The 23,861-nt window shown below is 33.3% G+C and overlaps 1 protein-coding gene across 9 annotated transcripts in view; it reads right to left on the reverse strand.

The window, feature by feature from the left end:
• RBMS3 (RNA binding motif single stranded interacting protein 3) overlaps nucleotides 1–23,861 on the reverse strand; it is a 763,768-nt gene that overhangs the window by 90,806 nt on the left and 649,101 nt on the right. For 5 of the 9 annotated variants that reach the window (XM_017868338.1, XM_017868345.1, XM_017868326.1 and 2 more), the window contains exon 10: nucleotides 23,126–23,176. The exons of the other annotated variants lie outside the window; for them this stretch is intronic. In XM_017868338.1, the coding sequence (XP_017723827.1) occupies nucleotides 23,126–23,176 (51 nt within the window). The remainder of the gene's footprint in view (nucleotides 1–23,125; nucleotides 23,177–23,861) is intronic. 9 annotated transcript variants of the gene reach the window in all.

The raw sequence follows: 23,861 nt of genomic DNA on the forward strand, positions 1-23,861 counted from the left end.
AAAAAAAAAAAAAAAAAAAAGTAGAGAGATCAATAATGGAACAACTGGCTTTTCTAAAGGGTTCTGGAGTTAATACTCTAAAATCATATTATATCCACCAAATTATTTCATAATTATTTTCCTTAAAATCTGGGTGTAGGAAGAAGCAAAGAGATCATCAGGTGAACAATGTGGGAGCAAAGTTTGTGAATGAAGTGACAGAAAAGTTGACAATGTACAATGCTGAAAACAGCAGGAGCAGCTGTCTCAGGCAGTGACAGCATTATGCAACCAGGGCTGCATAATTTTATAGGAAAATGGAACCTGCAGCTAGAATTCCTGTCCCTTGAATGTAGTTCTAGGCAGGATTCCCTAGGACTACACCTTGAAGGCATCCCAGGTATTAAAACAAAAATTGTCCAAGATAGAGTGGTTATTAAACACATGTATGTTTTGGTTATAATTACTAAGAGACAAGGATTTACACTGAAAATGTAGAGGGACAGCTGACAAAAATTAAAACTGGGATTAGCAAATGGAGCAATGATTGACTTCACAAAGTTCACATGAAGCAAGCATATACACACCTGTATGAGATAGAAGTGAGGTCTGCATGCATTGAAGTTCCATAGCTCGAACAGCTGCATTTCTCCCCCAGGAAAGCTTAACTTCTCTATTTTCTTTTATGCGAAATTATTTTTCTGGCTCTTTATTTCATCTGTACATCTCTGACTTCCTGGAAAAGATGCTGTAGTCCCCCATGCCATGGATGGATAATTTGATATTGATATTATTTTTCAACGGGAATGGTCTGGTACCTATCTTTTTCTTTCATTTAGTGAGTCAGTAGCTGGTCAATAAAATCCACTGGATTTGTTCCTGTAGTGTTATAATGTCTGTGTTTAGCAAATTATTCTCAATGCCATTACATAAATGCAGGATTATAAGCAAAATTTCCTAAGTAGTTTTAAAATTTAATTAGAAAAAACTCTTTAAAAAAGGGTAGGAAATATTCCACCTTTATTAAAACTTGTTTTCTCATTTAAAAAATAATTGGAGCATATATAAAAGAGAAAAGATAATACTTTCTGCTTGTTTTATAACTGTTTTAGTTTTACAAGTAGATAATATCTAATATAAGGAAAATGACAAAATATTATTACTTTAGAAGAAACTATTCATTTTGGGTTTGATTCAGAGTTCTTTGATCTTTTAGATTTAAGATGTAGGGTTTTGAAAAAAGTCTCCTCTTAAAAAAATTAAATAAAAATGTTGTATAATGCTCAAAATTAATTATATGCTGCAATAAACTATCTTATGTGTAGAAACTAAAAAGAATGTTAGCATATAGTTTTAGATACTTTCATATAATTTTCTCATAGCTATCTAATCTACTTTTTATAAAGTGCAGTGTCATTAATTTGATAACCTGAAATAGCACTACAATATTTATAATATTAAGTTGGGTCTTATTCAGTGATTACGAACATTAAAAATAAGGCATATTTACCTCAGACATATCACCCAGCATAACATAACTTTGAGACAAAAAGAATTAAATTATGGTACATTTGGATGCATGTGCCTGACAGAATCAAAGCTTTTAACTAACTTTAGGACAGAAAGAATTAAATTATGATACTATTTGGATGAACGTGCCTGTCAAAATCAAAGCTTTTAGCTAAATCATAAAACTCCTTTCCACTTAAGGGATAATGATACTATGGCTAAAATATTAAAAAATATCTTACTTCATATGCTAATGTAATTGGCATTAAAGGACATAGATAACATACTAATATTTTGTCTTTCATATACAGAAGAACCCAATCATAATTTTTTATTAATCTGCCAACTTGATTTACTCTAGGTTACATTATATAACCTGAGATATCAAAATTTAATGAAAAAATCAAACCAGATATAATGAAATAGAGTTGGTGTTAACTGAATTGAAACATGCCTGTCCCAGCTCTGCCACCAACTTGTGTGATATTAGTAATGTCAATTAACCTCTCTGAGTTTTACTTCCTTCATCCTTAAATACATTATCCTATTATATTCAGGTTTATCTTTTGTGATAGCATATATAATATTACATAATTGCCTCATGAAAAGACAGAGTGAAGGACTTCTCTGTACCCTGAATAAGTAGGACATTATTTCAAAGTATAGAAGACTCCAAACCCAAAAGACCAATGAACTTCTTGCTGATGCCTGGGATTTTCTAGAAGGTTCACAAACGTTTTGTTACAAAGTAATAGGAAAAATATTGCACACACTTAAGTCTACTGATAACCTCATTTACCCCAACATGCTAATAAGTAGATCAAATTTTTCAGGAGAAGTTTTGGGAGAAGCACCCACTATTAGTTTAGTGGGAGTTGACGGTTGTTTTATGCTTCCCATGACCCTCTCTAAGAGGATCCTAACAAATGCATGCACAAACACACGCATGAGATTAGAGTCCCATGAATCTTTGTTCAATAGAATGTATGGCCAATTTAATTTCTTATTCCTTAAAATACTGATTTGATTTATTTCTCTCTTTCCCAATACACTGGAAGTTTCATAAAGACAGGCACTATACATAATGTATACTCCAATTAAATTTCTGAACATGGTGCAGCACATATCTGACACATAGTGGGTTCTCTTTAAATGTTGTCTAAATGCAAAAGCAAGAGAGAAAGAATGAACTTTTAGAACATCTAAGCGTCTTGAAGGAAGGATATCACCAAGTGGGAAGAAAAGATGTTGAAAATAATGGCTGGGGTTCTTAAAGACAAATCGCACCTGCTTGATATTTTTAGCAAAATCTGGCTCCAAATATTTAACATCATTTGCCACTGCATTTTAGTTTTAGATTATTTTCCCCTGGTGGAAGATACATTCCATGAAGAGGGGATCTTTTTTTTAGTTTGGTTTTGTATTCGAACTGAATACAGAACGGTAGTGCCTGGCCATAGCAAACACTCAAAAAATGTTTGTTGAATGAATAGAGGAATGAATTACTCTGGTTTCATTTTTCCAATAAGTCACTAACTTCAGCGCAATTTAACATTTTCAGTGCTAAGGGAAAAAACTGGCAAAGAATATGAACTTTTTCACTGCTGTCATTCTTCCAAGGTCCAGGCAACAGAAATGTTCTTGATTCTGCTGCAAACATTTCAGGAATTAATTAATTACATGATAATTATAATTTGCAGCTCTTTAAAATTCTTTCAGAGGATTTTTAAATACCTTGAGATTAATAAAATTTAAAACAAAATTTTCTTCCCCTAAGGAATCTTTAATTTTCAAATACGCATACATTTTTCTGGAAATACAACCCACATGTTTCTTATTCTCTTATAACATATATTTTTCTGGAAATACAACCCACATGTTTTTGGTTCTCCTTTTGCAGTATTCCATCACAATACTGGCTAGACTGATATGATAATTAACAGCCTGCCTTAGCACAAATACGTGCTTCCTCTGAACAGCCAATAAGTAAGTTTTCTAATAAAAGCAATACAAGGAATATCTAGCTGATTTCAGATTGACTCAAAATCCTAGTTCTAATGACTTTTAAACAATTCAAAATGGGGGAAAAAAGCATATTCTCTTTCATGGATATTCACTGGAGATTATTAAACTTAAAGAAGTGAAGATATAATTTAAGCAATAATATGAGGTAATTTAGTAATTGTCTAATACACTGAATCTGTATAGCACCAAAAGTAAAAGGAGAGAGGGAAAGAGAGAAAGATTTATCAGAGAGTACAGGGATATGAGTAAAAGTAGATGGGCTTTCCTCCTTGCATAATTTGGACTCTGCTAGGAAACCAAAGCTGTAATCACAATTTATTTCATTTTCTAGGACAGTTATAAGATGAAATTGTGTGAGCCAGAACATTTCTCATCATATGCCTGACCATGTGTAATAGAAATGGACATGATCAAATGGTTGGACCATTCTGATTTACGTGGGACTGTCTATAACTTCCTAAGCAAGAGTGATTGCAGTAACAGGGCTGCCTTCTGAATTATTACAAATCAGAAACACAGGGAACACATCCCAGTCCATCTCAAGAGAAAAGACTAAAGCTACATGCTTTTGCGTTAGAAGTTTGTTCCAGGTGCAGAATTAAGTTTCTTGCTTCTTTGTTAGAATTACAAAAGTGAAAAAGTGACAAATTCCTTGATACTGGTTCAGATGTCAGTAATTAGATAGCACAGATTAAAGGTTTATATTTGAAATGTTTAATCCTTTTGTATCACAGGTAATATTCCACTAAAAGGACCTCCTGCTGATTGTCTGTCAATGGATCCTCACTCTTGACAATTTCGGGCTGAACTTTATATTTAGAAAAAGACATGAAGGAAAGTTAAATCTTGGAGCCACAATCCAATTTGTAAACATTTGTCTGGAGATACGGTCATACTGTTATGGATTCTGAAGAAACTTACTTTAAACTTCTGCGATTTAAAATGTCAAAGAGAACAGAGAAAAGAACACTAACAAAAAGCATGTATAAAATATTTAGGGCATGGAAAAACCCCACAGGAAAACATGATGTTCTTCAACAATTTAGCTCTCACATCCCTCTTTTTCAAGTTGGCCATTTGAAACACACTGGAATTAGTGAGTCACTCTGAGCTCATACTTCTATGATCAGCAAAAGTGGTTCTCATTACCAGCATCAACCAGAACGTTAGAGACAAATACGGTTTAAAGCCCTAAAGGCCAAAGATGGGATTATCCAAAAAAGCCTGAAATAATCTATTCTTGTCAATAAAGTAAAAGAAATGGATTGTTTTTAAGAAACACTCTATTCTAAAAGCAGTGGGAACCCTCCAGTGATAATAGTGTAGGGTTTATAAATCCCTACGTTCACAATGACTAACAATGAGATATATATATATCTAAACTATAGGATAAACAAAAAGGACTTTTAAAATTTTCTTAGAGGCTTGACAAAAGAGCTTATTGCTTTCTTGGTTTTTACTAGGCAGAGGCTTGTTGTTGTGCTTTTCAAATTTTGTTGTTCTTCCACTAGCTGGGCTAGTGGCTATGGAAGAAAGACAATTTATTTATTTTTTATTTTGTTATGCTTTTTGTTGTTGTTGTTGTTACACTTTGAGTTCTAGGATACATGTGCACAACGTGCAGGTTTGTTACATATTATACCTGTGCCATGTTGGTGTGCTGCACCCATTAACTCGTCATTTATATTAGGTATATCTCCTAATGTTATCCCTCCCCCCTGCCCCCTCCCCACAATAAGGCCCCAGTGTGTGATGTTCCCCTTCCTGTGTCCAAGTCATCTCATTGTTCAACTCCCACCTATGAGTGAGAACATGCGGTGTTTGGTTTCCTGTTCCTGCTATAATTTGCTGAGAATGATGGTTTCCAGCTGCATCCATGTCCCTACAAAGGACACAAACTCATCCTTTTTTATGGCTGCATAGTATTCCATGGTGTATATGTGCCACATTTTCTTAATCCAGTCTGTCACTGATGGACATTTGGGTTGATTCCAAGTCTTTGCTATTGTGAATAGTGCCGCAATAAACATACATGTGCATGTGTCTTTATAGCAGCATGATTTATAATCCTTTGGGTATATACCCAGTAATTGGATTGCTGGGTCAAATGGTATTTCTAGTTCTAGATCCTTGAGGGATCACCACGCTGTCTTCCACAATGGTTGAACTAGTTTACAGTCCCACCAACAGTGTAAAAGTGTTCCTATTTCTCCACATCCTCTCTAGCACCTGTTGTTTCCTGACTTTTTAATGATTGCCATTCTAACTGGCATGAGATGGTATCTCATTGTGGTTTTGATTTGCATTTCTCTGATGGCCAGTGATGATGAGCATTTTTTTGTGTGTCTGTTGGCTGCGTAAATGTCTTAGAAGAAAGACAATTTAATTAAAAAAAAAAGTTTTCCTGAAATGTTATGCAAAATGGAAATGAAACAGCTTTTCATGGATATACAGGACAGTTTCTGAAACCTTTACATCAACTGCTAGACCTCATTGGGGGGCTCCTAAGATTTCTTCTAATTTGAAGTATCTATCTCTATTTCCTTATCACTGTGGTCAGTTCCCTAAGAGGAAACATCAAGTGCATATACATTTGATTAATTCAAAAAGATATATGTAATACAATACATAATTAGCCATAACATTATAGGTATAAGAAAAAGCATAATTGGGTTGCTAAACAACCTTGTTTATAAGGGGCATATGCAAGCATTTAATTTAGTACATATAAGACTAGTAAATTTAAGGTAACCTCATATGCACAATATTTTACATTTTTAAGTCTAAGAGCTATTGCATAGATCAAGCATGGTAATTACTATGAAAAGTAAGCGAATTGCTAGAAACCTCATCTGTTCTCTCCAACCGGAATAAGTGACTCATGAGTCTATTACTACCTTTCTTGGGTGGCAAACCTGTATTTCGAGGTACATATTGGAAATCTTTATCTGGCCTTGAAAAGTCAACATGCCCAAAAGGAACTACATATCCCTGATCCTGAACTTATGCCTTCTTTTACGCATCCTAATTCAGTTTAATGACATCACTTTCTACCTAGCCACCTAGGCTAAAATTTCCTAGAGTCAGTTTTGACCCATGCATCCACCATATTCTCTTCCTTTCTAAATAATACCACAAATCTCAACAGTGTTCAGTCTTTAAATGTAACCCTGAATAACCTCATATAAACACACATTTGTATTACATGTATATGTCAGTCTTTTGATTAAATAATATTTATAATATAGGCCAGCTTTCAGCATATATGGACAGTAATGTGTATGTAGTATCCATCAATCATTCATCAGTTCATGCCATGTATAATATAAACTCTTCCTTGAAATAAATTTCATATATGTATCTCAGAAAGTTAGTTTATTTTGGAGTGTGATATCCGAATCTGAGTATTTATACATGTATCGTGTAACACAAACTTGGAAGCATAATGATTTTTCAGTATTGATTGAAAATACTTAGAGATACAAGACAAAGAAGATAAAAGCCTTTATTAGAGAGTAAAATTGATTTTTAACATACAATATTGTTATGCAGAAATGGTTCTAATGTGTATTGATTAAGAACCTTTTAAGGACAACTCTTTGATAAAAGGTTTCTTTCTCAATAGAAGTTTTAAGGTTATTATTCAGAACCCAAGTTGATAATTAGCTTGATTTTCTCTGTGCTAAATAAGAAAATAAAGCCAAGAGCACAGTGTTCTTTTTAACATAGATGAGGACTAATCCTCTTTCTTGGAATTTGCTTTCAGTTTTCTCAGCTTGTTTCTACTATTTCTCCTCAATTATGTGCAATGAATTTATACTTATGTTAAGTGATATAAAAGGGAACAAGTACCACTCTAATTTGTAAAATATTATACATAAACAGTGTGATGCCAACTGAACTATTTGTGTGTCTTCCTAGGTCAGCAGAAAGATGCTTTCTCTGCTGATGATGTAGTTTTTCTGTCATTTCTCAAGTGCAGATTTCAGAGTCAGCTGAACATATTGAGTAATTACTGTAAGATAGAGTGGTTTGATATCAGCTTTATCTGATGCTGAATCATCAATTTATGCAGACACTTTTAAATTCTCATGGTCCACATCAAATAGTTCTATTCTATCAGTTCCGTTTGCTACCATGGAGTACATTTTACACCTGACTCATCTTGGCAAGTGCATCAGAGTCTAGTGCTGCTAAAAGCATGAGCACTTTATGAGCCACCTAGTGATGATAGCCAAGAAGTCTTATGCCTGCCCTCAATATTTTAGGTGAAATTTGCCTCTCAAGCACCCAACAACACAGAACTACTAGATCCCAATTGTGTACATGGTTGGGCTCCTGTGAGAGCTTTGAAGACATTTATTAAGGAAAATTCTGGCACAAACTAAACAATCTTGCCATCTTTTCCATGAGAGGTAAAATAGCCTGTACCTAGATGTTACTATAAATCAGATGGTATCAATTTAATAACATCCTGACTCAGACTAAATAAATTTAAACACCAAAAAAGCCACATGTCAGCCAATTGGATTTACTGAGTCATTCTTATATCAAGATAGGTCATAAGAAACTTACATACCTGAAGAATATTAATTTAGTTGCCCTATACATTTCTTCACAAAATTGAAAGTTAACATGTGCTTGGCTTTTATTGAGAGTTAATAGAAGAAATGTCTACAAGAAAATGTTTCTCTCTACAGATGTAACTGCAAATTAAGACATTACACTGAATAACACAGTTGTTTCAGCTGACATAAACAAATCTGCAACTGAAAAGGAATTAGAATACTACATTATGAACATAAGAGAACTTTTCCTAAATTGTTTTTAACAAACCTACTTACTGGCAGTGACAAGATTTAACGATCAAACTTACAAAGACAAATTTAATATTAGCATCATTTTCTCTAGTAAGTTGGGTTTGGTTTCAGAGAAGATGCACGTCTTTAATTTCCACAGAAACCTTTGTCAGTATCCTTGTCTAACAACAGGAAGCTTGTGTCTTAATATTTGCCAATGCAGAAATAGTCTATAAAGTGTAACCTATTCTCAAATATTGATTTAGAACAAAATAAAAAGGGAAAAATATTGTGAACTATATGGAATAAACTCTCAAATAATAAAATTATACTGTAGTTGGGAAAGAAGAACTAGTAGCATGTCCCAGGATATCTATTACCTATATTCTCTCTGTCTGACCATCCATCCATCCATCCATCCACACATCCCTGTATCCATCCTTCCCTCCATCCATTCATCCACCACCTATCCACCCATTCTATCTATCTATCTATCTATCTATCTATCTATCTATCTATCTGTCTGTCTATCTATCTATCTGTCTATCATGTATGTATTTCTTTATTTTTCTATCATGTGACTATAATCTGGTGAACTTGCTTTACTTGTGTGATCAATAAATTATCTCTGAAAATTATTCCCAAAGGAGAAATTTTTAAAATGTCCCAGTCTAAGATGGCATCAATGGAAAAGGCCTCCCAAAGTAATTTCATTGCATGGAGAAAAGAAACTCATGTAGACATATAAGTTCCAGTATTTTTTTCTTAGAGTCTCTATCATCTTACTTTATTGTTTGAATAACTTAGCAATGAAGCATTTGTTGACAGTCAAATGATGAGACACTAAGCATTCTTGGGGTTCTGAGGAGAGCAGCAATCTCACTTTCACCTGGGGTATTCAGAGAATTAGAACTAATTAGCCTTGTGTACAGGCTATAATGATTACTTTATGATACCCAAGTAATATCAATAACATTCCCTGCATATTACACTCAACTCTGAGTGAAGAGCTTGTGAAAGGGCACATTGGATATTGGTGAGGAGACTTTGCCAAGAGATGCAAGCAGATCTCTAGGAGAAGATGCCATGTTTAATGGAATATAGGACAACAGCCCTAATTCATGAATAAGTGATACTTTCTGTGGCAGAACTGTTGAAGGGCACACAAATGTCATGCATATGCCCCTGTGTTAGAGGCACCTGGTAGCCTGTAAAAATACCTTGCTTTCTCTTAGATGTTCACCAGCTGCAGCACATGGTGGATAGGACCAAAACCATGCCTACAATCTACTGTTCACTTTGCTCAGAGCACCCTTCCCTCCTGACACCCAACACTTGCTGGTCTAAAAAATTCCTCTTTATTTTTCAAAACCAAGTTCAGGAGTTACCTCCTCTGTGAAGCCTTGTTCTTATTCCTCTACTCCTTCCACAATGAGTAACTTCCTCCTCTTTACTGCTTATAGACTTGTACATACCTTAATTGTTAACCGTAGATGAACATATTAGAATTATTTGTTTTCTGACAGAGAGTCTTATTGGGAGGAAAACCAATTGTTCTAAAACAGGGAGAAAAATGTAAGTTTAATTCCTATCTTTGGTAAGTTTCTTCTTAGGCAGTAGAAAAGTTTAAAGGCACTTTACTTGTATTTGTGTTATCATTTTGAAAAATATAACTCTAAACTACATAATTCTTTAAGGAAACCTGATTATACACACCATATACAAACACACACACGAAAATTATATACATGTACCTATACATATATATGTATACATATAGTTTTTCCCTTTCCATTAACTACTTCCCTCCCTTGTACACCCTAATTAGTTGACCTATGAAACTCAAGCCTCAAGCTAATCAACACCATTAACCACGATCCTAAATTGCAGACATAGCACCTAGGTAGAAATGACTAGGTTCTCTAGAACTAATCTAGCGAAGTCAAAATTCAGAGTAAAATAAAGTATCCCAATGACATACTGAGCAGTAAGAAATCAAAAATAGTACCTTTTGATATTTGAGAATACGCTCAATATTTGAACCCATTTATGATCATCTATTTAATGAATACCCAAATACTTCACATAACTGTTAAAAGTTTTAAATATATTTGGACATTTTGTTCCAATGTGCGATGAAAGAACAAATAGTTCCATGGACTATCTGTACTCTCATCCTAAATCCTTCAGTGATTTCCATGAGTAGTTTCTGTTACCCTGGTAACATTTATAAAATAAATGATTTACCCTACCTCTATATGATTGTGTTGCCCTGGTAACTTGCTGTTCTCTAGAAAGTCTGACAGGGACTTTATTTTAGCTGCATATTTTCTTCTTTTAGGAAATAAGAATTTAATAGATTGGATATTTAACATTATTTCTATTTGAATTATATTTAATATGTTAAATAGCTATTAAGGAAGTAATGTCATCTACATCTTTACAAAGGAACTGGCAAAGCAGTGATACTCTGCTTTACTAATGATGAAGTAATGAAGAAATTCTAAATACTATCCAAAGACACATTGGAGATCATGTAGGATTGAAATTTTGCTTCTTAGCAGCTGTCAGTTGTGTCATGTCAAGAATGCTGTGCCTGCCATTCTAAAAAGTAATACATTGTATATTGAGCTATTCTTTCATTTTAAAGGTTGTTAGTAAAATAACATAAAACCACATGCAGAAAGATAAGTCACATGCACACATACCACACACATGCACCCGTATACTCCCATAGTAACAGAGCTAGAATACTTCAGTTGGGGCAATTTTTATGTTACTGGGTACGGAAACAGTGGCCATCTATTAACAGATGCATCCCTATGTACTCTGGAGATGTGTTGGTGCCTAGCACTTGGCAGCTTCCAACCGCCATATCTGAGAATTTAAAAAATGTATTAAAGCATATTTTTGTATTTCAAAAGATTCTAGACTCACCACTGCCCCTAGACACTCCTGTGCTTAGGACGCAGGGATCTCAGACAGCAGGAAGCTTTCAGGAACTCTACTTGGAAGATAAACATTACCTCCAAAATTATTTAGGAATATAAAATGACTTCATATACAAAGACTTTGCATAATGGCATTTCATAACGTGGCAGAGTTTATTTTTTCTATTTATAATTGATTCATACATTACTCCATTGCATATTATTACTTTTACACACACATCAGTGACATAACTTACTCTTTCTGTTTTACATTTTTCAAAGTAAACCTAAATTCTAAACAATAGTACTGGGTTTGTCAAGCTAATAAAAAATGTGTAGGAAAGTCTGCCAGATTTGACTGCATGAAAGTTGTACTTCAATACATAGCAATTTAACTTTCCAACCAAATATTTCCCTCATTCTCTAATATAAACATTTCACTTAAGGCAGGCTATTTGCCTCCCACTGTAGTCCCCTTTGAAATAACTTGAGACTCTCCTCCCATACTTTTTGTGGATTATTTTCACTTAAGATGTTCTCCTTTTTACATTTTAGACCCACAAACATCACTCATCCTTTAAGGTCATGTTTCTGTCATTGTTCTTCCCTGTTCTTAACTGTTCACAGAGGCTTCTTCATTTTTAAGGTTACATAATTACCAAAATTTTGACAAATTTTCAACTGTACCTTTTCAATTAAATTATCCTGAGCATATAATGTTTTTCTACAATTATATTGCAAGTCTTGAGGACAAATTATTTCTTGTTTTCTCTCCTCCATTTCCAACAATATCTAGAAAAATATCATACACATATTTGACACTCAAGAATATTTGTTTTTATTATTTGTTGATTTTTTTTTATTGAACCCAAGTTTCTCAATTTTATAAGATGAGGAGTCAAAGATTGGTATAGCTAGGGGTCAAGGGGAAGAAAGACTGAATCAAGTGAGCATGTGAGGAAAACAGTCCTCACGTTTTATGACAATGAAGGGCATTGAAAATTCTATACATTCTTAAAAATTACAAATTATTGATTTACAACTTGCCCATACCTAACAATTCCTTATTAGGCAGTTGGCAACTGATTATTTTTACTTGTACTATGTTTAACTTAAGAACTATATGACCTATGATCTAAATATCAACAACTAGTCATGGAGCAAAAGATAATGCTAATTTTGTTAAGACCATGGCATTTCACAATCCAATTGATTTGATCATTCAACAACATGACTATCAACTATGCAACAATCAGATAGAGTTCTTCATGATCATACATGGTATTAACACATGCTTTTTTTTTTTTTTTTTTGAGACTGAGTCTTGTTCTGTTGCTCAGGCTGGAGTATGGTGGTGTGATCTTGGCTTACTGTAGCCTTGAGCTTCTAGCGTCAAACAATCCTCCCACCTCAACTTCCCAAGTAGCTGGGACTAAAGGCATGCACCACCACGCCTGGTTAATTTTTTGTATTTTTTGTAGAGACAGGGTTTTGCCATGTTGCCCAAGTTGGTCTTAAACTCCCGAGCTCAAGCAATCTGCCTGCCTTGGCCTCTCCAAGTGCTGGGGTTAGTCTTGAGTCACCACACCGGGCCAATCTTAACAAATTCTTAAATAGATTATAAAGTTTTAGTCTCCTGAGAACATGTCTGACTGGAGTAATAGATTATTTTTTAAACTGGATTTGGTAAAATAAATGCATCTCTTTCCCAAAACTAAGATAGTCTTGCGTATGAAGATTTTATGATAAAATAAAAAATTATGATACTTCAAAAAGAGATTTTTTACAATGTACTTCAAATTTTCTGTAACTAAAGAAAAAGGAAATTATTCCAAATTAATTTTATGAAAGCTTTGTTAATTGAATATTCAAACCTGACAAAATGGCTTACTAATTTTATTAATAAAACTGATGCCAAAATAAACTATTAACAAGTATAATCCAGAAGTATATTTTAAGAGGGATATATCATAACCAAATGGAGTTGATGGCAGAATGATTCTACCTTAGGGAAATATTAAAAATTATAATACAATTAATTACAATATATTAATACAATAAAATTGGCAAAAGAAAATAATATCGATAGTTTCAAAAAAAACTTTAAGTTCAACATCTATACCTGAATTAAAAAGTAATTCATAGTGGCATTTCCATTATGATAAGAAATAAGTCAAAGGATACATTCCAAAGCCATTTGGCCAGAAAATGAATTATGAAATATAAATATTTAAAATCAGGTACAAAATTATATTATTTTAGATGACCTGGAAAAGCTGAGAATGAATTGAATATTCTATTGAAAACAATGAAGGAATTCAGAAAGATAGCCGGTTATAAAAATGGTTTCATATATGAGATAGAAGAAAAGGATAAACAGCATCATGAAGAATCAACCAAATATTTCACAATAGTGGGATACTTGGTAGGTCAGCTAACCACGAACAGGAGGGGGAAAAAGACTGCCAGATTAAAAGAGCCTTAAATGACCCAATAACCAAATATAACATGTGGTCACTGATTGCTTCCTGGATTGGGTAAACCAGTATAAATAACATTTTTACTCAATTGGGAAAATTTGATTAGAGATGATAAAACATTTCTCAACTGAGAAAAATGGAAAATATTCACTGAAAATAGCACATATTATATGATATCATTTGACTGATATCATTGTGGTAAATGGTATATACACATACATGTGATATATATATAAAGTGTATATTGTGTGCATGTGTGTTGGTAGATGTAGATAAGTTGGTAGATATTGATATAAATACAGAAAAACATCTGGAAACATATAACATTAGATATTAACTGCAGTAATCTTTCGGTAAGAGGAAATGGGTATTTTATATGCATATTTTAACTTATGTATATATTCTAAATTTCAGCAATACTTTTGAACAATAGATTTTTTAAATTAAATGATTAAATGAATAAAACTAGTATGTACATTTTTATACAGCAAAGTGATCAATGAGAAAATATATTAAATATTTATAATTACCATGCTGAAGAACATTTATTTCATGTGTTAGAAAATTTACACATTAGAAATAAGTTTTGTGTCCTCATGAATGGATTAATGTTTCCATGGAATTAGATTTGTGGGAATAGCTTTGTTATAAAAGGAAGCTCTCCCTGGCTTTCTTGTTTTTGCCTTCTTGCCAGGTGATGTCTTCTGCCATGTTATGACATAACAAGATGGCCCTCACTGGCTGCCTATGTCAAGCTCTTGGACTTTTCATCCTCCAGAATTGTGAGCTATATAAACTTATTTTCTTTATAAATTACAGTCTGTGTTATTTTGTTATAGCCACAGCAAAAAACTAAGACATATAATAATAAAAACACTAAGATGCCAAAGAAAACATTAAACAATGTCTAGAACATATATGGAGGAAACCTGATACTCTATTAAGTGATCCAAAATACATAAAATAATTCTTGGGTAGATGAAAAGTTCTTTTCTTGTATAGAAAATTCGGTGCTGTAAATATGTCATATTCTTAAATGTCTCATAAGTCAATATGTAATTTGAAATTTTAGTACATTTTTAACTTGATACAATGCATTAAAGTTCATCTGAAAATGTAAAGGAGCTAGAAAAATTTTTTAGAAACAATTAAAAAAAGAATTGTGGACATGTCCTATCAGTTTATAAGGCAAGCTTCCCCAACATGCAGCCCACAACGGCTTTGAATGTGACCCCACACACTCAAATTAAAATATTATAAGATTTGTTTTATTTTATTTTATTTTTTAGCTCAACAGGTATCATTAATGTTAGTGTATTTTATGTGTGGCCTAAGACAATTTTTCTTCCACTGTGGTCCAGGGAAGACAAAATATTGGACACCCCTGATTAAGGTATTGTAAGTTATAGTAATCAAAATACAGTGATGGTCAAAATAAATAGATAAGCAGGACAGAATAGAGTTTGGAAACAGACCCAAAGATAAAAATATTTCATTATGTGATAAATATTGGCATAAAATTTATATCAGAGGAGGAAATATAGATGGCTTATTTGGTAAAATGTGTTATGTAATTGGTTATACATTTGGGGGAAATAAACATGAAACTTTGGATCTTAATCTCATCTCATGCTATAAAAGAAACTTCAAAAGACACAACATTTTTAAGCAAAATTTACTATAAACACAGTAAGAAAACATATGGCATTTTAAATCTATAGTAATTAAGGTATTTTGCATGGAATACAGATGCTCTAAAGCAGGGGTTGTCAAAATATAGTCTGTGGGTCAAATGTGGCCATACCTATTTCTGTAAATAAAGTTTTATTGGAACTCAAGCCACACCCATTAATTATGTATTGTCTATGGATGCTTTCACAATAAACCATAGAATTGAGTAGGGGTGACACAGACCATATAGCTCAGAAAACAGAACATATTTACTGTTTGGCTTTTACAGAAAAGTTTGCTGACCCTTGTTCTAAAAGAAAGACTGATACATTTGAATACATAAATACCAAAAATCTGCATGGCAAATACTATACAATTAAAATTTAAACTGAGAAAATATTTAAACTATCTATGGCACTGTAAACTTACTAATTGTAATAAGATCTTTTATAAATAAGAAAAGATCAATACCTCAAAAGAAAACTAAGCAAAGCAAACCAACTTGAAGTTCAGAAATAAAGAAAATAAAACCAGTCAATAAGCATGTGAAAATCAACTCAACTCATAGGATTCAGAAATGAAAGTAAAATATCAGTGAGACATTTACCACATTAACAAAATGTCTAAAACTTGAGATCACTTGCTTTTAATTGAGGTTATGGAGAAAAAGAAACTGCTATCTAAAATGCAGTTTGACAATAATATATATCAAATTTTAAAATGTAAATATCTTTTGTGTCAGCAACTTATCTGATAGATGTTTTCTCACTAGGGTGTAATATTACAGTCTTGAGTTTTCAAGAAATTACACCTTTTGCTGCATTTATACAATAGTGGATAATGGAGCTATTATCAAAATTGATATATATCTATATGAGACTCACATTTATTGACATCCAGATCATTTTATTATTGAGGAAAATAAAGCAAATTATAATACAATATTTGTAGAATAATATTGTTTCTATATTAAAATACACATTTACACACATGCAAATATATACTTTCATATGCATATAAAATTGACTGGATAGAAATAGCTGATTTTGTTGACAAGGTTTATTTCTGGAGAATAGAAATGATGAATGGAGGGATCATCCATTTCCTAGGAGGAAAATCTTTTATACTCTATACACTTCTTTTGAATTATAAGCTTTGCATTTCATTGTTTAAAGTTATTTTACTAAAGTCGCCTGAGATTATATTTAAAAAATTACTGTAAAATTTTGAAGTTATATTTAACAATAGCAAAGCCAGGACTATTTTCTACAGTAATTAGGGCAAATTTGGTGATAATGCCTTCTCAAAACACACACCTACAAATTTGAAGGACAAAACTCTAAAACTAGCCCTTAGGCCTTACATGTTTAAGGGCAAAGAATGACTAAATTAAGTATTCTGGGTTTCTTAAACAGTCTGGTTGTAGAGAAGCAGTTTACATTTGCTCTTTAGTTGAAAAATCAGGGTTTATTAATCATAACAATTACAATTTTTTATTTGCTTGCAACTTTTTCTGCCATTTGTTGCCATGGCAACAAATCATGTATTGATTCAATAAGGGCATCCTGCATTTCTTAGAATACTGTAATTAGATAACCAATTTGTAATTAAGTCAAAATGAAAACTGACCTTTCTCCTTCAGATGATATAACACTAACCATATCAAGAACAGAAGATTTATGCTTCAAATGAACTTAAATAAAGTTTAAGAAAGTGGAACATTGCTTCCTCTTGAAAACTATCATCTTTTCTCCTTGTCAGTAATACAGACGTAACAAAATATCCAAGGTATTGGAACACAGGAATTTCAATTGTGCATTCATATGACATTCCAATGTAACATACTGCTCTATAGAGTAGATATTTGGTGCAATCCATCAACTATTAAAATTCTGTCAGTGCAGTGGTGAGATTTCAGCATGCAGTCTGAGCTGAGAAGCAGAAACAAATAACCAACTACACTGACAAAGTCAGCATTTTTACTTCTTCTCAGCAAAAAGGGAATTCCTAATTTAGTCTAACAGTGCTGTCTTCTCAGAGTCTGTTCAGGTGAACAACAAAAGGCAAACAGAAATGCTCTTACTTCCCTACATGGGGTGTGACAACTTTCCAGGAGATCCAATAAGTTCTCAGGGTCCAATAAAAGAAATTTCTTTTCTTTCCAAAACACCAGAATTATAATCCATGCAAGGAGATGTCTATCCTTTCTTCCCAGAGTATTTGTTTCTAAATCTATAAGCACATTACTTAGAAAATTAAATGTCCAAAGAAACAAACTTAAAGGTAAACTGTAGAAATGATATGCTTATGTTTTCTGTTCTTCTTTCATGCCTCTACTGTTCCCTTTCGTTCTCTGTGCCATTTCATTTCTCTCTTACCAATTGTTACCCCTCCAGTTTACGCATTCATCCTCCCTAGCAAAGAGATCAAGTACATTGTGCTGTGTTTTAGAACTTTAAGGAAGCATTGTTTTCAAATACAAACCAGATTGAGAAATTAGAGCCCTTCAAGTCAAGCCTGAGAGAGAACCCAAAGGGCTTCTAACCTAGGCAATACATCTTCAACTCAGGAGTCAGTATATGTGCTTGGTGATAGGGGAGGTATATTCCTGTACAATAAAACCTCATGCATGAAATTATCATAAAGTGAGGAAAGAGAAAATGTGATAGAGAAGAAAACTTGTAAGCAAATTGGAATTATGGGCAATATATTTGAGACATAGATTTTGACACCTTGAATTTATTTGTAAAGTAGTCTCCAGTTACTGAAAAAATGAGATTCTCAATGGGCATTTTTTTTTTTTTNAAAAGAAACTGCTATCTAAAATGCAGTTTGACAATAATATATATCAAATTTTAAAATGTAAATATCTTTTGTGTCAGCAACTTATCTGATAGATGTTTTCTCACTAGGGTGTAATATTACAGTCTTGAGTTTTCAAGAAATTACACCTTTTGCTGCATTTATACAATAGTGGATAATGGAGCTATTATCAAAATTGATATATATCTATATGAGACTCACATTTATTGACATCCAGATCATTTTATTATTGAGGAAAAATAAAGCAAATTATAATACAATATTTGTAGAATAATATTGTTTCTATATTAAAAATACACATTTACACACATGCAAATATATACTTTCATATGCATATAAAATTGACTGGATAGAAATAGCTGATTTTGTTGACAAGGTTTATTTCTGGAGAATAGAAATGATGAATGGAGGGATCATCCATTTCCTAGGAGGAAAATCTTTTATACTCTATACACTTCTTTTGAATTATAAGCTTTGCATTTCATTGTTTAAAGTTATTTTACTAAAGTCGCCTGAGATTATATTTAAAAAATTACTGTAAAATTTTGAAGTTATATTTAACAATAGCAAAGCCAGGACTATTTTCTACAGTAATTAGGGCAAATTTGGTGATAATGCCTTCTCAAAACACACACCTACAAATTTGAAGGACAAAACTCTAAAACTAGCCCTTAGGCCTTACATGTTTAAGGGCAAAGAATGACTAAATTAAGTATTCTGGGTTTCTTAAACAGTCTGGTTGTAGAGAAGCAGTTTACATTTGCTCTTTAGTTGAAAATCAGGGTTTATTAATCATAACAATTACAATTTTTTATTTGCTTGCAACTTTTCTGCCATTTGTTGCCATGGCAACAAATCATGTATTGATTCAATAAGGGCATCCTGCATTTCTTAGAATACTGTAATTAGATAACCAATTTGTAATTAAGTCAAAATGAAAACTGACCTTTCTCCTTCAGATGATATAACACTAACCATATCAAGAACAGAAGATTTATGCTTCAAATGAACTTAAATAAAGTTTAAGAAAGTGGAACATTGCTTCCTCTTGAAAACTATCATCTTTTCTCCTTGTCAGTAATACAGACGTAACAAAATATCCAAGGTATTGGAACACAGGAATTTCAATTGTGCATTCATATGACATTCCAATGTAACATACTGCTCTATAGAGTAGATATTTGGTGCAATCCATCAACTATTAAAATTCTGTCAGTGCAGTGGTGAGATTTCAGCATGCAGTCTGAGCTGAGAAGCAGAAACAAATAACCAACTACACTGACAAAGTCAGCATTTTACTTCTTCTCAGCAAAAGGGAATTCCTAATTTAGTCTAACAGTGCTGTCTTCTCAGAGTCTGTTCAGGTGAACAACAAAAGGCAAACAGAAATGCTCTTACTTCCCTACATGGGGTGTGACAACTTTCCAGGAGATCCAATAAGTTCTCAGGGTCCAATAAAAGAAATTTCTTTTCTTTCCAAAACACCAGAATTATAATCCATGCAAGGAGATGTCTATCCTTTCTTCCCAGAGTATTTGTTTCTAAATCTATAAGCACATTACTTAGAAAATTAAATGTCCAAAGAAACAAACTTAAAGGTAAACTGTAGAAATGATATGCTTATGTTTTCTGTTCTTCTTTCATGCCTCTACTGTTCCCTTTCGTTCTCTGTGCCATTTCATTTCTCTCTTACCAATTGTTACCCCTCCAGTTTACGCATTCATCCTCCCTAGCAAAGAGATCAAGTACATTGTGCTGTGTTTTAGAACTTTAAGGAAGCATTGTTTTCAAATACAAACCAGATTGAGAAATTAGAGCCCTTCAAGTCAAGCCTGAGAGAGAACCCAAAGGGCTTCTAACCTAGGCAATACATCTTCAACTCAGGAGTCAGTATATGTGCTTGGTGATAGGGGAGGTATATTCCTGTACAATAAAACCTCATGCATGAAATTATCATAAAGTGAGGAAAGAGAAAATGTGATAGAGAAGAAAACTTGTAAGCAAATTGGAATTATGGGCAATATATTTGAGACATAGATTTTGACACCTTGAATTTATTTGTAAAGTAGTCTCCAGTTACTGAAAAAATGAGATTCTCAATGGGCATTTTTTTTTTTTTAAGTTTTAGGTGTTGAATCTTTAGAAAGTAAGTGAAATAAGTACAAATGTAAGCAATTTGTCTTGTTTATAGCCACAGAGTCTCTCTCCACCAAAGTCATTAGCAAAGTAAGGTAATTAGCACTATGAATGTGGTAGAAGTAGATGATTCTCAACAAAGTTGCTTATTTTCAACTTTCTGCTTATAACAGCACTCATTTGATAAAATTGGGATAATTTAAAGCATAACGAGAAGTTTACTAATATAATTAGATAATTATTGAGTGTTTGCTCTTTATCAGAAATTATTTTAAGAGCTTTAATTCCTTATTTAATTTAATGAACAAAAGATAATTATTTATGTATTATTACGTTCATGTTACACATGAGAAAACTGTCTCAGAAAGTTTACCTAAATAACTCAGTACCCCCTTGCTAAGAAGGGTTTCCTATCCTAATGAGCTCAAGCAAGAATCCATGCTCTTAATCGTCAAGTTCCTCATTAATTCTTCTCAGATTCAGGTTTTTTGATTTGTAGTCTAAGATGGCTGAAATATTTTTATATTTTAGTATCATAGGGTGATTTACCCTCACTTTGATGATAAAATTAAAGCCAGTTGGGTAAAGTTACTTATGTAATATGGACAGCCAACAAGATTATTACAGGGCAATGATTGATGGTACAAACTCTGTGTTTCCATGACACTGTTTAGCCCTTTTCTCCATCTAAAAGATAGCAAAGTAGTGGGTGGCCCAGTCACTTCTATTTTTCCAGGAATCCACCCCAGCCATAAACATTACATTTAAACCTAGTGGCCTAAGCTCAAGCATAATGCATAATCTAGTCATGGGAAGAGATATGATATCAGCTCTGAGTAGTAGCCACAGCAAGGAAAATCTAAAGGGACAAATTAAAGTACACACACATGCACACACACACTAATGATACACGCACAGAAATAATACATGCAAACACAAGGCTGAAGCTGTACTGGGGTGCAAAAGGAGGTGTTTGAAAAACTTTGTAAAAGTCCTGAGTGACAGCTGAAATAAAGTTCCATACAACCATCTTCCCTGCCCCTAATAGATCTAGAAGTACTGAAGAATCTCACATAGTGTGATATCTGGTAAAATACTCAGATTTTGCCAGATGTGCACTCATTTTGGCCACAAAGAGATGATATTAAAACTCAATAAGAGGGCTAAGTTTGCATTAGTGCTTTATGGATGAACACATTTTTTAGAAGGTGGTTGTTTCCTTCCAGAAAGTCTCCTCTTGAGAACTTGGCAGAACTTCTTTCCTTCTCCTCTCTTGGCTTAGTCTTTGCTATCCTATGTATTGCTTTGGCAGCACATACTGAATTTTACCTTATGACTTGGACAGAAAAGTGTAGCCTGGATTTGTTGCATATTGGTATAATTTATAGAACATAGACTAGATGAACTCAGAAAGCCCTCAAGGTGTATAAATAACGGTAAATAAAGGGCTTAGCAAAATATGCTACAAAGTTCTGCTGTGGTAAACTACATATATTTTATTCTTTAAATAAAAAACTATCAATATGTTTGGAGCAACATGAAAAGTTCCTTATTTAAAAAAAATAAAATGGACACAGCTCAAATATGAAAGCCAGATTTTCTAATTTTTTGAGTCCAGGAAATGAATGCCTGTGTGTTTAGCTCCCTGGTCTTTACTATATACTAACTTATTTACATTTATCTTCTAAAGGGGTTAAAATTTAGCACTGCTTCTTCCTTGTATAATGAACATGTGCAATAATAATGAGGACAATGATAATAATACTGCACAGCATGTATACTTTTTTACATTGTCTTTATATATGATCTCTCATTTGATCCTCACAAAAGCACTATAAGGTATATAGTGTCAGAAAAGGAAACAAATGCACAGAGAGCATACCCAGAAGATTTACCAGAGACCTTGTCACACAGCTTCCAGTCTAGGGCTCTTTCTCCTGCCTCACACTCTCATGAGTGTGTTGCTTTTGAAATCTCTATCTCACACTTCTATAGAGCTAAAAAACCTGGAAGACCTAGGCAAAGATAAATGCAATCATTAGCCTTCAGTCTAGATTCTAATGTACTACGTCATGCTTTTCACTTGGAATTGATGTAATATCGTGCCATAAAATGGGAAATCTAGCGAGTAGAAAATAGAGTTTGAATATTTTGCAGAGAGAAAATTTCCACTAAAGAAAAAGAGAACTGCTATAGTTAATTAACATGAAAATATTTACACACCTTGCCATCTATCTATATAACTTCATCTATTAGCAGATAACTACCTTCATATGTGAAATATATTACTTCAAGCCAAAATTTGTCTATGATACTCCAAATTGTCCCTGAAGCATATCAGACTGTGGCCAAAGAGAGAAAAGCATATCAGAAAGAGAAGGGAAACAAAGAGTTTCCTTGTAGAATAAATTTAATTGTCCAGAGTTCTGAGTTCCTACACAAAGCAGAAATTCCTCATGCATAAGAAATGGTAGACTCAGCTTGAATGGTTGATTGCTATTTCCTCTAATAAAGTTTCCACGCACTCTCTCTCTCTCTCACTCTCTTGCTTTTTTACCCTCTCTCTTTATCTAATTCTATGTCTATGTCGACCTCTAGCTATCTATCGTACATGCTTTTGTAGAATTTCAGGAACAGCTTTTTATCTGGAGAATATGGCTGCCTGAAAGAGTTACATAATATAACAAAAGCTTTACCCCAAAGCTTCTATGCATTCCAAAAGCTTGTACTTGGATAATAGAAATATTAGCCTCAGGTGACTGAGAACACTTACTGTTGGTTGCATAACGTATGGCGGATGAGGCATCCATGAAGTACTCTGGACCTATGCATCAAACAGCATTTATTAGCACAAAGCAATCATAGAGAGAACTTGGTTCTTGTGTTCAGTGGAGTCACACTAGGTCATAAGAAAGTGGAGTCCACCTGACTTTACAGTTAATTCGTGCTCAAAACCAAGGGTAAAAAGGTAATTCTTGGACTTGATTAAATTGGTCACTGAAACAAGGTAAAAGGTAAAGCAACTTCCTATATCAATGGAGCTGACTTCAGTGCCCACATAGCCCAGGCTGGGTCTTGGAGCATATTTTGAGGTTGATGTTGAAGGCTAAAGTTTTAGGAGGCCTCAGAGACCATTTGAAGATCAGCTCTCAGGGATGTCATGGCAAGTAATGAAGGAAGCAAGAGTTGACTGCTAAGACTTTCTCTTTTTCTGTCATCTGTTGTAACTTCAAATGCTCAAGTGATCCCATTTTAGAAATATGTCCAAGTGGTAAAAGTTGTGGTAAGAGCTAAAGAGATAAACCAAAAATTTGGGGCAATTATTTTAGTTTAACCCAAGTTAAACACGTTTGTAATTATTTTCTCTCCTGGCAATTGGTATAACAAATAAAATGAGTATGTCAGCCAGCCAACTATTCTTAAATGTACCATGTGTCAGCCAAATGAAAAGTCAGCCCATATAAGCTGAATGTCACATGGAGAACTCAGAAGATTTTTTTTTTTTTTTT

This window comes from Rhinopithecus bieti, unplaced genomic scaffold (genome assembly GCF_001698545.2).
Source record: "Rhinopithecus bieti isolate Rb0 unplaced genomic scaffold, ASM169854v2 scaffold_60, whole genome shotgun sequence".
Classification (NCBI taxonomy): Eukaryota; Metazoa; Chordata; class Mammalia; order Primates; family Cercopithecidae; genus Rhinopithecus; species Rhinopithecus bieti.